Below are 14471 nucleotides of genomic sequence, written 5' to 3'. Positions count from 1 at the left end.
AAATGCTGGGGTGGCATGTGTGTTGAGTTGGCTTGGATTTGGGGCCTGTTTTCTCAAATGCCTGGAGAATGGGAAGATCCAGCCTTTTGCTTTGCATGCATCTTTGATACAAGTTACACAGGTGGGTTAAATCTGCGCGGTTCAGATACTCAGTTTTGTGACCCTGGGCAAAATAATGGAGCTCTGCATTGGGATCTTTGGAGCCTAACTGAAAAAAGCAGAGTTCTCCTCAGTGTAAGGGAGAAGGTACATTGCAAAGACTAAGAATAAAACAGATATCGGTGCCAGACTCTGCAGAACAAACTCTGAGCTCCAGTTGGGTCTGAGGGTGAGTCAGTTTGACAGCTGGACTGCAGGGGAACAACACAGCCTGTGTGGGAACTGCACAGGGAGATTGCTTTTATCTGTTTCCTGCAGGTTCAGTGTGCTTTGCCCTGGCAGCCCAGCCACTGGCGATGGGCTGGAGATACTGAGGCAAGAGAGATCCTCTCCAGCAAGGGACAAAAGCCATAAATGAAAGCATGTGGCAGTTTCAGTGCCAGTGTATCTTCATCTTCCCTCTGTTAGGTTGATTCTCCTTCTAAAGGAGTAGAGGCAGGTGACCACAAACCAGAAGAGGATCCACTAATTGATTCAATAATCCACTAAGCAGAGGATTTTTGAACCCTTTTGAACAAGGTAAGGTCACTGGGCAATGGTGCTCGTTATTTTTTAGCCCATGAGTTGTCCTTTACCAGGATGGATGAGAGTTTGGGCTATGTGCTAGACCCCCAGCGCAACTACATCCCTCAGGCTTGAGAAGAGCCAGAAGAAGGCTGGGGTTTGCCCCCCCGCCACCCTGCAGGTGAACCCCAGCACCCCCAGCCTCTGCCACCTTGGGGCTTGGGGTGTGTGTGGGGCTATGTGGGCTGCCATGGATGGACCCATGGGTGCCCTAGAAGAGGAGGTTGCCCATGTCTGCGAGCTATCCCTGTGGCAAGAGGGAAAACTCACGGTGCCCACTGAGGCTGCCTTGGAGAAGTGTTGCGTTCCCTCAGGAAGGAGTCTGCCTACTGCCATTCGGGCAGGGAGAACAAGTAGGGACATAACACAGCTCCTTTCATCAAAAAAAAAAATTGGTTTTTTATTTATGCCTTGGGGGAAAAATAAAAAAAAAAGACCAGTTCTTTCCCTCTGATGACCTTTAGCAGAAATGTGAGAAATGCATTCGGGGGGGCTTGGCTTGGTCTGATTATGGTGTAGGCACTTGATTTGCCGATATCCATAGCTGACTCGGGCATCTTGAGCTAACCAGGATCACCTGAACAACACATCTGGTTTTCCAGGTTCCCTCCTCTCTGGATGATCTGTATATTGAAGCTAGCTCACATACTTTGCCTCTGGGGATCATAAGGAAAACAAATCTTCCCCCCCCCTTCTATGTTTGAACCTTTCATGGCAGCTTTTCTGCAAGCCTGGGACAAGGGCATGAGATTGCCTTGCCCTGTGCAGCTGCTGTTAAAATGGATGGGAATTGCTAGACAGGCTATGCAGCCACCAGAAGCTGTATAAGCATATATATATATAACATTTTTTTCCTGGTTCTGTACACTTTAAATAAAACTTATGTTAAATAGCAGGTTATTACTTTGTATCTCAAAACCTATTGCAACAGAAGAACCTCAAGGAAACCTGCTCTGAAGAGCTTCACCATCATTTACAGCAGGCATGGGGATCAGAGCAGCATCCTCTAGTCCCTGACAGACCCGCTTTCTGAGGGCAGCCCTTCAGACTTCCTCCACTCTGCCAGGCGCTGCTTGAACCATTTCTGGAGGAAAAAACAAAACAGAGATTGAGTGCACTGGGCTGAGCAAAACCTCCAAATAACCTTGCTAAAAGTGCAGATGTGATCAGCACATCGGAGCAGGCGAGGGAAAGTCACAGTACTGCTGTCTTCTGGCAAGGCGCTGCACCATTCCCAGGCAGTACAGGCAGCAGGACAGCCGCTTCTGACTGAATGGTCTTGTTACCTACATGTGCACCTCTTTCATTTGTCTTGCTCACTTCAGACCTTGACAGCATGGGTGAGTTCTCATTTTATTGCTGTGAGTCCAGGTTTTTCTTGCAAACAGGTTAAGAGATTGGCTAAGTTGCTGTTGGATGGTCTGTTTAAATGGCTGGAGCAGTGAAATGATCACTGCAGGTCCCAAAATGACAGGAATCAAAAGCTGACCTGCTTCAGAAAGCCACAACACAGTGGCTCTCAACAAATTTAAGAACAAACAGTTTTAAAAAATGAGTTAAAAATTATCTTAGTCTCCAAGCAATATGCATGGCTATGTTATTCTGTAGCAACTTAGCATCTCTAAGCCAACTCCGAGAGATGCTGATGCCACTTCAACACAGCTGCAATTTCAAACATTAGATAAAATGCAGCTGGATAAAGCCACACTACCTCTGTAAGAAGAGAGATATAACTCATGTGTGCCGGAAGCACAGCTCAGCTTTTTGTTTGGAAATGTGCCTGTGATTTGCTTTGTTGCTGCTCATTTTGTTGCTATGTTTGTTCATGGCTATTTTTGAAGCTATTGTGGTCCGTAATGATACAACTACGGTGCTCTTGCACCAGCACTGCCTTGGACCACATCCAGTCAGATGATTGCCTGCCTAGCCTCCTCCCAAAAATTTCACTTCCTGTCCTAAACCATCATCTCCTGTTGACTCAGTACCTCTTTACATCTAATTTTTACTAAATTTTTTTATTAAAATGGTTGCTATATCTAGCCAATAAAACACTCCAGATGTCAGGAGCAATGATTCTCTGTGTCATATGCAATGCAGGCACTTTGCAGCTCACCATCCCAGTCTCCATCCTGTCCCTAACATGACCTTCATCTCCAGATCTCTAGAAGCACCCTTGACTTATGGAAAAAGATGGTTATCAGGGAAGATTTTAAGACATCTCCAGAGGTGTACTGGGCATATATGGCCTATGTTTACAATTTGCTTTAGAAAAAAAAAAATAGAGCAGTGCCCTTTCTAAGGAGGAAAAGGTATTTCAGGGGTACTACCTCCTTGCTGCCTCAAACAAGCAGTGGTACCTGGCCTATCACCAAAGCACAGTAGAGGAGGGGTCTCCTTTCCCACTCCAGCCAAGGACTATCAGTGCAATGGATGTTACACCAGCATCCTTCCCTGGGACAGGCTACCTGCTGGCATTGCCTGCTCAGCTCTCGTATCCCTTTGGCTTTGCCCAGGGAGAACCAGGCTTGGCAGCTCTCTGCAAAATGCTGCTAACTTTCAGAGGGCTGGATTTCATTTCTATACCCATCAATGCTGCTATGGGTCTAGTAGCTTATAAAACACTTGCATCAAAACCGGCTGCACTGCATCCTGAAGGAATTGGGAAGGAACTGTTTGCTTCTGAAGCCCAGGGTAGCCTGCAGGTAGCCAGACGGAGCACAGGGCTCAGTGGAAGTCCCAGCCTGTCCTTGTGGAGGAACATCTGGAGGCCTCTGTGTCTCCTGGAGAGGCTGACAGACTTGCCTGATATCTGGGCTTAGGGCTGCTGAAGTAGCTAATTGCAGTGAGGGGGAGCGCACACAGCCTGAGCATGTCCCACAGCACATCCTGCAGGAGTTGCATCTATCCCGTATCTGTTTTAAAATGACTGTAGTTTCTTCAGACCATAAAGCCAGCAATGGTTTGGGCACCCGACACTATCAAAAATGGGTTGGAAGGAAAAGACAGCGTGCACGGGTTGTATGTTCAGGGCTCCACAGCCAGCCAGTGACCTTCAGGGTGTACCCTTGGTCTGGCTGTGGGAAGCACCAGCCTGGTCTCCAAGCCCAGGCTGGGGATGGGGCTCTCGGGCAGGGCAGGGACACAAGGATCCCAGTGGCGCACTGGGCTGCTGTGCGGGAGGCCATGGCTTTGGGATGAAGGGGCTGCGATTACAGGGGGAGGGGCTTTGGGGATGCAGGGGCAGGAACATGTGGGGTGCAGGTAGGTGCAGTGGTGCAGTGGAGTTCTGTGGGTGCAGTGTGGGGTTAGGGGTGCACTGGGAGTTGCAGAGGTGCAAAGGAGACTTGTGGGTGCAGTGTGGGATGCAGAGAGTGCAAGTAGGGAGCCTATGGGGCACCAAGAGGTGCAATGGGTGCAGTAGGAAGCATGTGGGGGGACAGAAGAGTGCAGGGGGTATGACAGAGAGCCAGGGACAGGACAGGCAGGAGATGTAGGGAGAGTGTGTGGGGCACAGAGGCATGCAGGGGGAGCAGGGCTGGTGCCAAGGTGGGGGTGATGGGTGCACGCTCACCAGGGTCTGCTCCTCGGAGAGCCCAGTCTCGGCCGCGATGAGGCACAGCGTGGTGGGGTCAGGATGCTTGTTCACCTTGCAGAAGTTGTACTCCAGGATCTCCAGCTGCTCCTCAGTGGGAGTCACTGGCTTCTCCGTGGCCATCTCCTCTTGGGGTAGGGCTATGGGGCCAGGCACTGCAGAGAGGGACCAGCGTCATTGCCCAAGCTGGGAGTGGCCAGTGGGGCCACACTTGCTGAGCCCCAGATTTGCCATCCCCATCCCCAGCAGCTCCCCCCTCCCCAGTGGCCTCTGGCCGTGGCAGGGCACAACTCTCTTCCCAAAGGCATGCCGGGGAGCTCAGCCGGGAGCCCCCCAGCAACTCCTGCCTCAGTTTCCCCACTGTGGCAACCGGATGCCAATGGCGCCCAGCTGAGCTGTCTCACCATCCTTAGCTGGCAGGAGACTGCAGCCTGTCCTCTGCTCAGCACTCCCCTGGTGCTGTATTTATAGCCAGCATGACTCCCGTGAGGACGATTCCTGTTTACAGCCGTATTTAGGCCTGGGCGTCACTTGGGAGTGATGTCACAGCAACGGGCATGTTGAGGGGGTTAACTTAAAGACATGAATTAAAAAACATTATTTATCCTCTGGGTGAGGGGACAGTATCTGGCATCCAACCTAGTGGTTTGGTTTTTTGTTTTTTTTTTCTTCTTCTTTCTCCCCAGCAACCAGGCAAGTTTTTGCAGGGGAATCACAAACCAGAGGATGCAGGATCTTTTGGGAGCATGGGCTTGGACCCAGCAATCACCCCATCTTCCCTCCTGATCAGTGTCCTGGTCCTTCTCCTAGCAGCATGGCCAGACATCACAGAAAGCTGGTGGTGAGCAGGTGAGCTGCTTTGTGTTTCCTAATGTTTAATGTTATCTTGCATGGGCATAAACAATTAGTCTGGTTGTTCCTGCGCATGGCTGAACTGTTTGTTTGTTTGTTTCTCAGTGTATAAGTGAAGGGTCAGTCCTCGGAGGACCATACCCTGTGCATGTCTGTTGCTCAAGCACTCACTGCCTTTGGCTGTGATCAGTGCTAGGTGCTCCCAGCAACAGCAGAGGTAAGGAACCCACATCCTTCTCCAGAGTAACATTTGTCCCACTTGTGCTTTGCACAAACCTCTGGCAGATCTGGCACAAAAGCACATGCAAAACAAGTAACTACACCTTGGGTAGGTCCCACACCTCTCTTCTGCAGGGCTCCGAGTTTGCTCCTGCGTGGCAGAGGGTCTAGCCTGCCAGTTGGGTCAACTGAAACACGAGGCATTGCCTCCACAAAGCATGCAGAAGTCCCTTGACACTGAATCATTTTGGTGTTTCCGAAACCAAGCTGTGGGGTGTTGGCGGGGGAGGAGCTGGATGCAAAAATGTGGCCTTTCTTGATCTGCTCTCCTGCTTGTCCGAGTTGCCTGGCCCGTCTCTGTCAGGCGGGCTGGTTGGTGGTTGCTGGCTCTCCAGTGCTGCCAGGAGCCCTTGGCCCGCCTTGGGACTCCTCTGGGCCATCCGCTGCAGACCTGCCCTGCCTCCGCCTTGCAGTCCAGCTTCTCCTTCTCTTTGGCTCTGGGATGTAACCCAGGCACCTCCATCGTGTAGCACCCCTACTGCTTAGCTTTAAACCCAACTGCTTTCCTGGTTGACGGATAACTGATCTTAACCCACTCAGTACCCTGGGGTGTACTGAATGCCCCAGGGCTCTCACTTGCTGACAGCACTGCTGGGATGAGGCTCAGCTCCAAAACTGCCTTGCAGCTTGCAGAGAGCCAGCTCTGCTATTCACAAGAGGCTGGAGAGATCCTCTTCTTTGAGCTTTACCTTGAAAAGCAAAGGTCCAACTGAGCCTTGTCTGCAGGAGGTGCTTTTACCAACAAAAGGATCCCTTGGCATTTGAGTAGGGGCTTATAAATAGACCAGAGCTGGTTGTGAAACAGCCCACTCTGCTTGAGTCACTTGGTAAATACAGATTGTAACACAGGGGTTGCGTAAGGCCGGGGCATATCTCTGTGTGATGGAGTGCGCTGGTGGACGGCATCATCCACCACCCCTGGATGGACTGGAGAAAGACCATCTTTAACCCCAGGTGCTGCAAGCCGAGCTGGCCTTGTCTGCAGAGTGTTGTGGCCACAGGTGTGTGGCAGCAGCTGCCTGGGCTTTCCTGGTGTCAGCTCAGTTCAGAGGTGTCCATATAGGGAGTGGGCAAACAAAGTTCAGTCCCTCATGCATGTGAGCTGGTGGGGGCCAGGTGAATGCTGCTCACCTGCCTTGGGCATTTGGAGACCTCTGGAAAAGATGCAGGGAGAGAAGGGGATCCCCTGGACTTGAGGTGCTGCTCTCCAGCACTGCGGCTGCCAGGTTCTCCATGAGGTCAAAGTGCCGATGAGGCCAAGCTCAGGCCACAAGTCCTTCCTCTTCTCCTTGATCAGCACCCCACTGAGCCACCTGCCCCTCTCCTAGAAAGCTCAGTCGCCACAGGGCCCCTCATCACCTCTGGATCATGCATCTAGCCTGGGCCACCAGCAGCAACATGTCCTGGTGGTTCATAAATCATTGTTTGCAGCCTGCTGCATTAACGTACATTAATGTGTGTGCATTGATTTGCATAGGGAACGCGTGCTTCAACTTTCATGCTTCATCTGCAGGCTGTTTTTGTTTCTGATAATCTCCAGGTTCCTAAGGCGTTTCCCTGTAGGACACAGTATCTTCTGCCTGCTGGCAGCTCAGGGTGCCCCAGCATGCAGGATGTGATGCCTGATGGTTTCTCCTTGTAACCCCTCTACCCCTGCTCTGGAGGGAGAAGAGTTTCTACCTCTCAAGGCTTTGAGATGGCCTTCAGGAAAAGGTCAAAATCCTGGGGGTCTTGGAGGGCTCTGTAGGTCTCCCCACATGGCTCCACTGGGCCCTGGAGGTTTTCAGGAGCCATGTGGCCCTGTGCAGCATGTGGGACCCAGCACTTGGCACCTCTTGGGTGCTAAAAATTGGGGGTATATGACAGGACTTGAGAGCACCAGGAGTCCCTAAATGTCCTGACTGTCTGTATTGGAACCATTACTCACCTACCCACTACTTAAGTGGAGCCCTGTTTAAGCCCAGGCCTGGACCCTGGCCTTCAGGCTGCACAGGACCTCTCCCCTGTACAGGAGAGGTGATTTTCTTGCTTACATTTATTTAAGCCTGGCAGAAATACAGAGAATCACAACTGTTTTGCTCAGCTGCTGAAAAGCACCACTGGTCACTGCTTTTTTCTGCCTAAATTTTTGCAGGCATTGGGGTAAAAACCAGCTTTTTCACTGCAAACGATGTAAACCATCTGTTCGGCTTTCAGAAAGACTGGGGGGCTGCGGTCATCATTCAGGTCTGTGAGCAGTCCCATGCCCACTGCTGTCTCCCCTGGGCAGCAAAGGGAGGAAAGTTCAGGGGCAGGTGGTTACTCACCTAGGCAGAAATGACAATGCCAGATGCACTGTCACAGTGAAACCACAGCACCGGTGACACCTGCTCTGTCCTACGCGTCAAGCTAAAGAGCCCTGGAGAATTCACACTTGGCTCTGACTAACTGTCTTGGTTTTAGGTGGAGCAATGTGAGAGCAGCCACCAGCTGAAGCTTGCAAGGGGTTCATCGGTTGCTTGGGCTGCTGTGGGCGGCTGCAGCCAGCATGGATCTGTAGATGGAGGCTGTGCAGGTAGCATCTGGTGCTCTTAGTGTGGCTGATGGGGCATTTAAATGCAATTCCAGGGCCATTTTGGAGTGAGCAGACAAAAGGCAATGGCTGATGGACACAAGTTGCAGCAAGAGAAAGTATTATTAGATATTGGGGAAAAAAATCTTCATAGTATGGGGGGTCCAGCATGGGGACAGGGACCAGAGAGGTCAGGGCACCTCCATCCTTGGTGATCTCTAAAAATCAGCTGGACAAAGCCCTGCGTGACCTGACCTAGATGTGAGGTAGGACCAGTGGGGTGGCGAGAGACCTCCCTCTGCAATTATACTGCCTCTGTCCTGTGGTTGCACCAAGCTCCCCAGAGACACCCTGGGCTTACTAGCAGGGCTCCCGGCTCTGGCGTGAGATGGGAGAGGACATCTGTCTGTCTCCCAGCTTGCCTACATAGCACTTGCTAGTGCAGTCAGCGTTTACTACCCTGGCAGAAAGCAGCCACTTTTCCAGAAAAGACATGATCTCTGTTTGCTCAGCTTTGCTTTTTTGAATGGCAGACACAGTAACTGGCTGGCTGTGCAGCTCTCTAATGGTGTTCTGCTCCCAAAGCCCCTGGAAAACACTCTGAGCAGCAGCTCCTGCCCAGCTGACAGGGGCCCATAGCCCCTGCTGGGCTTCTTGACCCCTTCCCCAGTGCTCTCCCCATTGTCAGAGCTGGGATTCGACTGGAGGCATCTTCGTCTGGTTTTAGCTTGCAGCTATTTCCTGCCACTGTGGGGATCAAAATAGCAGTTCTCAATGCAAACGAGCCCTCCTGCCCTCCCTTGCTCTGCTGCAGAGCCATGTCCTGTCCCAAGCTTTGCTCGGCCTCCTGCTGTGGGGTGGCTGTGGATAACATCAGCCAGCATGGTGCAGAGGATAAGGTGGGACGGAGGCTTTAAAAATAAACCAGACCCTGCCATAAATAAGGAAAAACCACCTGTCACGCATCCTGTAAACTACCCGTTCAGCCTTCTAGAAGATAATATCGGATGGGAACAAAGCAAACAAGAGCACAGCAGCTGCTGAAACAGAGGCAGGTCCCTGTGGTACCCCCAGCCTGGGGTCTCTGCCTGTGTGCCCCTCTCCCTGCCCCAGGCGTGAAGCTTTCCCACCACAGCCCTGCTGGGTGCTGCTCCAACCTCCCCAGCATCAATAAGCGCTTGTCAGCTCCTCCCTCCACGCACCCCCCCCATCCCCAACTGCAAATCCACCCCAGCACCCCCAACTTAAAGCCTGCACTTACCTGGAGCTGGCAAGGACCAGAAGTGTGTAAAAGAAGAACCCCGCAGGTCCTTGGGTGACTGCTTAAGTATCTGCGTGTGTGTGCGACAGGCGGGGACCTGAAAAACCTGCCGCAAATCACAGGAGTTCCCGGGATCCACAGCCACTCTCTGGGCTGGTAATTCAGGTTTGGCATCCACTCTCCTTGGCAGGGCTCAACGCATGGTTGTACGCACTGTGGGGCTCTCCGGACGGGTAGCACGAGGAAGCCGTCGGGGCTCGTCCTGCCACGCTCCGGGCTGGTGGACGCCGTCCTGCGGGCCTGGGTGAGGGCTGCTGGGGCTGTTCCTGCAGGGGTACAGGAAGGGTGAAGGCAGGGTGCGGCGGAAACTGCGCTCCACCGTTGCGCTGCGCTCCAGGCAAGCCAGCCTGCCTGCCCTGCTGGGGGTCCCGGGGTCACCACCTTTGCCCCCTCGGCCAGGCTGCAACCAGCTCCCTTGCCGTGGGGAGCCCTGCTTCGGGCTTTGCTGATGGAGCATGGTAGCGGTCACTGCTGTGCAGGGCTGGTTTCTCATCTCGCTTTAGCCCCCTGCAAATGATTTGTCCGGGTTTAAGGTTCCTGACCCTGCTGTCGCTTTAGTCAGCCCCGTGATCCTGCCAGGCTGAGTATAGGGGCAGGACTGACCTGCTGCTGCAGCCCAAGTGCCCTCAGAGGCACATGGCAGGAGCCTGGCTGTGGATCAGAGCATCCTCTTCTGCCAAGGACCTATACTGTCCTCGATTCAAGTGCCCAGGAGTCTGCAGCTCCCAGTGGGGTGGGCTGGAAGCATTAGACAGCAGCTTAAAAAGAGGCATCTTGTGGGGTGGGGTGCAGTGGGGAGGAGCTGATTTTCTCTCAGCTCACAGACACCTGGAAGGGGGTGCTGGAAAATCAGAGGGGCTGGAGAAAGTGCTCATGAGAAGTTGAGTATGGCTTGCAATGGTTGAGATTATCTGCCAGAGCAAAAGGAAAACTGGCACTGGATGCAAAAAGCTGTGGAGCTGGCTGGAGTCAGGGGTAGGGAGCCCTGCCCCTGGGGAGAAGTGGCTGGACAAACCCAGGCAAGAAACCTGCCATATGTTTGGCAATGAGCCACAACTGTCCTGAAGATTGAGTGGTTTTGTAATCTGGGGGGAAACAGGGGCCAAGGCAAGGGGATTGCGAAGAGATCTGCGCCAAAGGGCAGGCAGACCCGTGCCAGTTTTCCTAGCAGGATGACGTTGATCAAGCAAGAGTCCTTCTGCTACAGAGATAGCCTCACTGCCTGATAAACAAAGTGGTGCTGTTCAGTGGCTGCCAGAGGAGGTTTTCGGGAGAAGGCTTGATCCTGCGTGCCTTGGGCGGGCACCCGGCCAAGAGGATATGTCCTGTTTATCACTGGTGCTAAGCGACAGGAGCATGGGTAGCGATGGGTGGGGGCAAGCAGGTTGGAAGACGTGTCCAATGGGATGGCTCCAGCAGCCACGGCTGGAGGGATTCGGGTGCATTCAAGGGGGCTGGAGCAGACCCCTGCAGCAGGACACAGCCCTGGATTTTGAATCCAGTGTGGGAGGCCTAGGCAGAGGCCCTGAATTGCATACTGCCATGTGCTTGGGGGAGCTCTGGTAGGTATTGCGACTTACCTACCCCATGCCTATGCTCTGCTCTGGTACCTGCTCTTGGCCACCCTTGGAGACAGGACAGGTGGGAAGATATTCTGGCCCAGAAAGATTTTCTTATGTTTGTACGCTGTCTTTTATTTTCTTCCATGCACGTGCCCCAAGCATTGCAAAATGTGAGTAACCTGGCCTGCGGGAACAGGATCAGCTCTTCTCTTCCCTTGTTTATTGCTGTCAACAGAGAGAAAGTCTTTAATGTGGAAAAAACCTTTTCCCTTAGCCTGTGAACCCAGCCCAGACTTGCACTGGGAGTGCTGGCAGTGACATGTTTCAGGCTGAGACATGCCACTGAAATGGCTTCAGAGGCACTGAGAGTCCTGCAGTGACAGTGCGAAAGTCACATCACGAATCTGTCCATGTCTGGCTGGCAAATGCTGATGCTTTTCTGATCCCAAAATCTTTTAGGCCCCATTTCTCTTCCTGGGAGAGGGTCAAAGTACAGCTGGAGTTTATGCCTCACCTGGTATGAGGAGATCCTGGCCCCAGAGGATGTTCCTTTGTCAGGAGAGTTAGATTAAATAAAGTGCGGGGTGCATCCAGGCCCATCACTGAATTTTCCTCTCTACAGGGGAAGAAATATAGCTGTTGTGATGTGCATTTGACGATTTTGCATGATACTGTGGCATTGGAGGGAGGAGTTGGCAGCTGCAGCCTGTGTTCAGTATCCTGCTCCTCTGGACCCCTCTTGCAGAGGCCTGAGTATCATCCAGTGCTTGCACTATGGCAACATGTTGGCTGCAGTTAATTTGTGGGAGGCATTGGACGCATAGCTCATGGCCATCCTGGCTCAAATATTGTCCCTCTAATGCTGCGTGGAGACAGGATGGAAAAAAGATGAAGAGGAGAGGGGGGAAGCAACTTGTCAAGCCATCAGGAGAGAATGGGCTATAATTCAGCTTTTCTGATTCGTTCATACTGCCTCCTTTGCAGGCATGTGTTTCTCCTGAATTTTGCCATGTTTTCCTTCTTGAAAAGGAGGCTTAGTACCAGTGCCTCTTGTCTGGGCATTAAGCAGAGATTTTTTTTTCTTTTCTGAGTATGTGAGTTAAAAAATGTGTGCTTTCCAGAGACTCCCCCACCCCAACTCAATTGTCAGAGTGAGCAAAACCTTCCCTTCTCGCCCTGATCACACCAATGCACAGGACAACCACAAAAGCCATCTTCTGTTTTGTTTTCCAGTGTTTTTCTCCTGATGTGCTGGGGTTTTCTGGCTACAAACCCAAAAAATGTGGCTGGAAACAAGGCTTTACAGAATTTTTTGGCTTCCATTCAGTTAGAGAAGAGTTTCCTAACCAGCGAGTACTGACTCACAGGACAGCTCTTGCAGCTAATCAGATGAGATTTCTACCTGCAAAACCCACTTGTTCCAGAATAGCTTAAGAGATCAGTTGCGCTGCAGGGTGCAGCTAGCAGTTGCCTTTATCAGATACCCCAAAACAGAAGAACCTGACTGAATCATTGATCTTTTGATCAGTTTTTCCCTGGGAGAGCAGCAACACTAGCTGCAGCCCAAGAGCAGCAGCACACAGTGTTCACTCAGATCATGCCCCGGGCAGGGGAAAGAGGAGGACATGGGCACAGGTGGCTCCTTGCTGCCCTTGTCGCTGGAGCAGGGCTGCCTGCTGCCCACCCAGGCTCAGCAACTGCCTCAGCTGCACTCTCCTTCATGCATTTTCCTTTTGTTTTACTGGGCAGGGTTCAGCCTGTCTCTCCTCAGCATCAGAACTGATCCAGGCCAGACAGATACGAATCAGATGTGACTTCCAATAAGATCCCTGCCTTTTCTTTGTCCATGGGATACAGCCGAGTGGATGGAAACTGCAGTGTTTTATTGCTCCTCCAGTTGTTCCAATACTTCTCAGAGAACAGTGTCATCTCATCGGTATTTCCATGTGCAATCTCTGCCTGGGGTACAGTCTTCCTCCCTCCTCTCCCTCTCCCTCTTACTAACCAGATTGTTTTGAAGTGACTAAACCAGGCACTGATATGTCCAGTTCCTTGCCAGGAGGCTTTTCAGCAGCACTGCCATTGCTTGTAGGCAGAGCGTGCCCTAGCATGCGGAGAGAGCCGGCAGGGCATCACACGTGTGAGCTGCCTGCTGTGCCCAGCCCAGGAAAGCATGGGCTCCGGCACTGGCAAGAGGCTAGAGGAGACATGCAGATCTGCTGTCTACTCCTGGAGTGCCAGAGGGATGTGAAGAAGAGCGAGTGCCCTTCCAGAGATTCGGATGGCTGTGCATTTTCTAGGGAGCAAGTCAGAGAGGCAGGAGGCTGGAAGATGCCTCCTGAAGTCTGTCCTGGTCTGAACCTCTAGGCTGGAGCTGCCTGGTTTTGGAAGTCCGGACTCAGACACTTGTATACGGGTCAATGAAGGGACTTTATCCCTCCCTGGAGCAGGGATGAGCTCTGCCAGACCACTAGCATGGCCCTCTTGGTTGCAGCAGGCATGCTGTCCTGAAGGCCTACCCTGAGGAGAGCAAGGGGCCTTAGCGGGATGAGCACAGGCACAGACTAGCCTGTAGCTGTGCCATCGAGCCCAGCCGCTTTCCTCAACCTTCACCACAAGGGACAAGGACCACGTTTTCCCCTGTGCTGTCCCAGGCCAGGCAGCCCACGGGTGCTGCTCGCTGTGAGGGGCAGGGAGGGTGCCCCTGGCTGCGGGAGGTGCCTGGCCCCTGCGCCTGCCTCACGTCAGCGGTGACATGCAGCCATCAGCAGTCCCTGTGGTTTTGGTGGGACCAGTTTGGGTGGGTGGCACAAGGCCATGGTGGGCGCCCGCTCAAAGGTGACCCCGGTGCCACCAGCTGCTGGGGCATCACCCCAGGCCCCAGGACTGTGAGCAGGATGGGTCATTTCTGTGCGACACACACCACAGCCCCCGGGGCGCCTGCGGGGCCCCCGTGGCACTGACAATTAATGAAGATGACTTGCAGAGTGACAGTGAACAGGGAAGGAACATAAAGGAGATTGGTCCTCTGCTCTGGCTGCCAAGTGTCGGGCAGCGGTTTCAGGGGCCCCGTGCAATTAATTTAAAAAGTGTTTTTCCCTTTAGCAACCTGGGGTTCGCTGCTCTTGGGAAGCTGGCACTGAAGAAGGCATTGCAGCTACCTGGGTGCTAGCTGCCAACAGTCTTCTCTACATGGCTGGCCACAGGGACAGCTGGGGTGCACAACAGAGGTGCTCATGGCTGGGTCCCTCTTTGCTCTGACAGCCTCACCACCCCAGGGAGCAGGTCACCCATAGCGGGACATCCTCTGCTCCTGGGACCTCCCGCCTGCTCCAGCTTTGGGGGCTGGGACACTCTGCTGTCAGAGGGTTGGTTGTGTCCAGTGTGTCTGGCAGAGGGGCTCCAGGCTGGAGGAGGATGCTCCTTGCTGTATCTCTCAGGACACAGTGACCGGGCTGATGGATGGGGGTGCTTTCCAGGGAGGAGCAGTGGGACCAGGTTGCTGTGCTGCATAGGTAAGCAGCTGGAGAGTGCTCAACCCATGGGAGAGCCCAGCAGGCTCAAACAAGCACAAACACTGTAACAAACCTG

General features: G+C 52.9%; 1 protein-coding gene across 2 annotated transcripts; it reads right to left on the bottom strand.

Moving 5' to 3' along the window:
• Window positions 1–1097: 1097 nt before the first annotated feature.
• On the bottom strand, window positions 1098–9541 carry HOPX (HOP homeobox). 2 transcript variants are annotated; one of them, XM_075030106.1, is made up of 3 exons: window positions 9259–9541; window positions 4295–4470; window positions 1098–1807 (listed from the first exon to the last, which is right to left on the bottom strand). In XM_075030106.1, the coding sequence occupies exons 2-3, from the start codon at window positions 4436–4438 to the stop codon at window positions 1730–1732; spliced, it is 222 nt and encodes a 73-aa protein (XP_074886207.1). In that variant the 5' UTR covers window positions 4439–4470; window positions 9259–9541; the 3' UTR covers window positions 1098–1729. The 2 variants fall into 2 exon arrangements, with proteins under 2 accessions (XP_074886207.1, XP_074886197.1); XM_075030096.1 differs by lacking the exon at window positions 9259–9541 and adding an exon at window positions 4720–4808.
• Between the last annotated feature and the right edge of the window lie 4930 nt (window positions 9542–14471).

The sequence above is a fragment of the Buteo buteo genome, chromosome 1 (genome assembly GCF_964188355.1).
Source record: "Buteo buteo chromosome 1, bButBut1.hap1.1, whole genome shotgun sequence".
Taxonomy (NCBI): Eukaryota; Metazoa; Chordata; class Aves; order Accipitriformes; family Accipitridae; genus Buteo; species Buteo buteo.
This window is presented reverse-complemented; position numbering and strand designations above follow the sequence as displayed.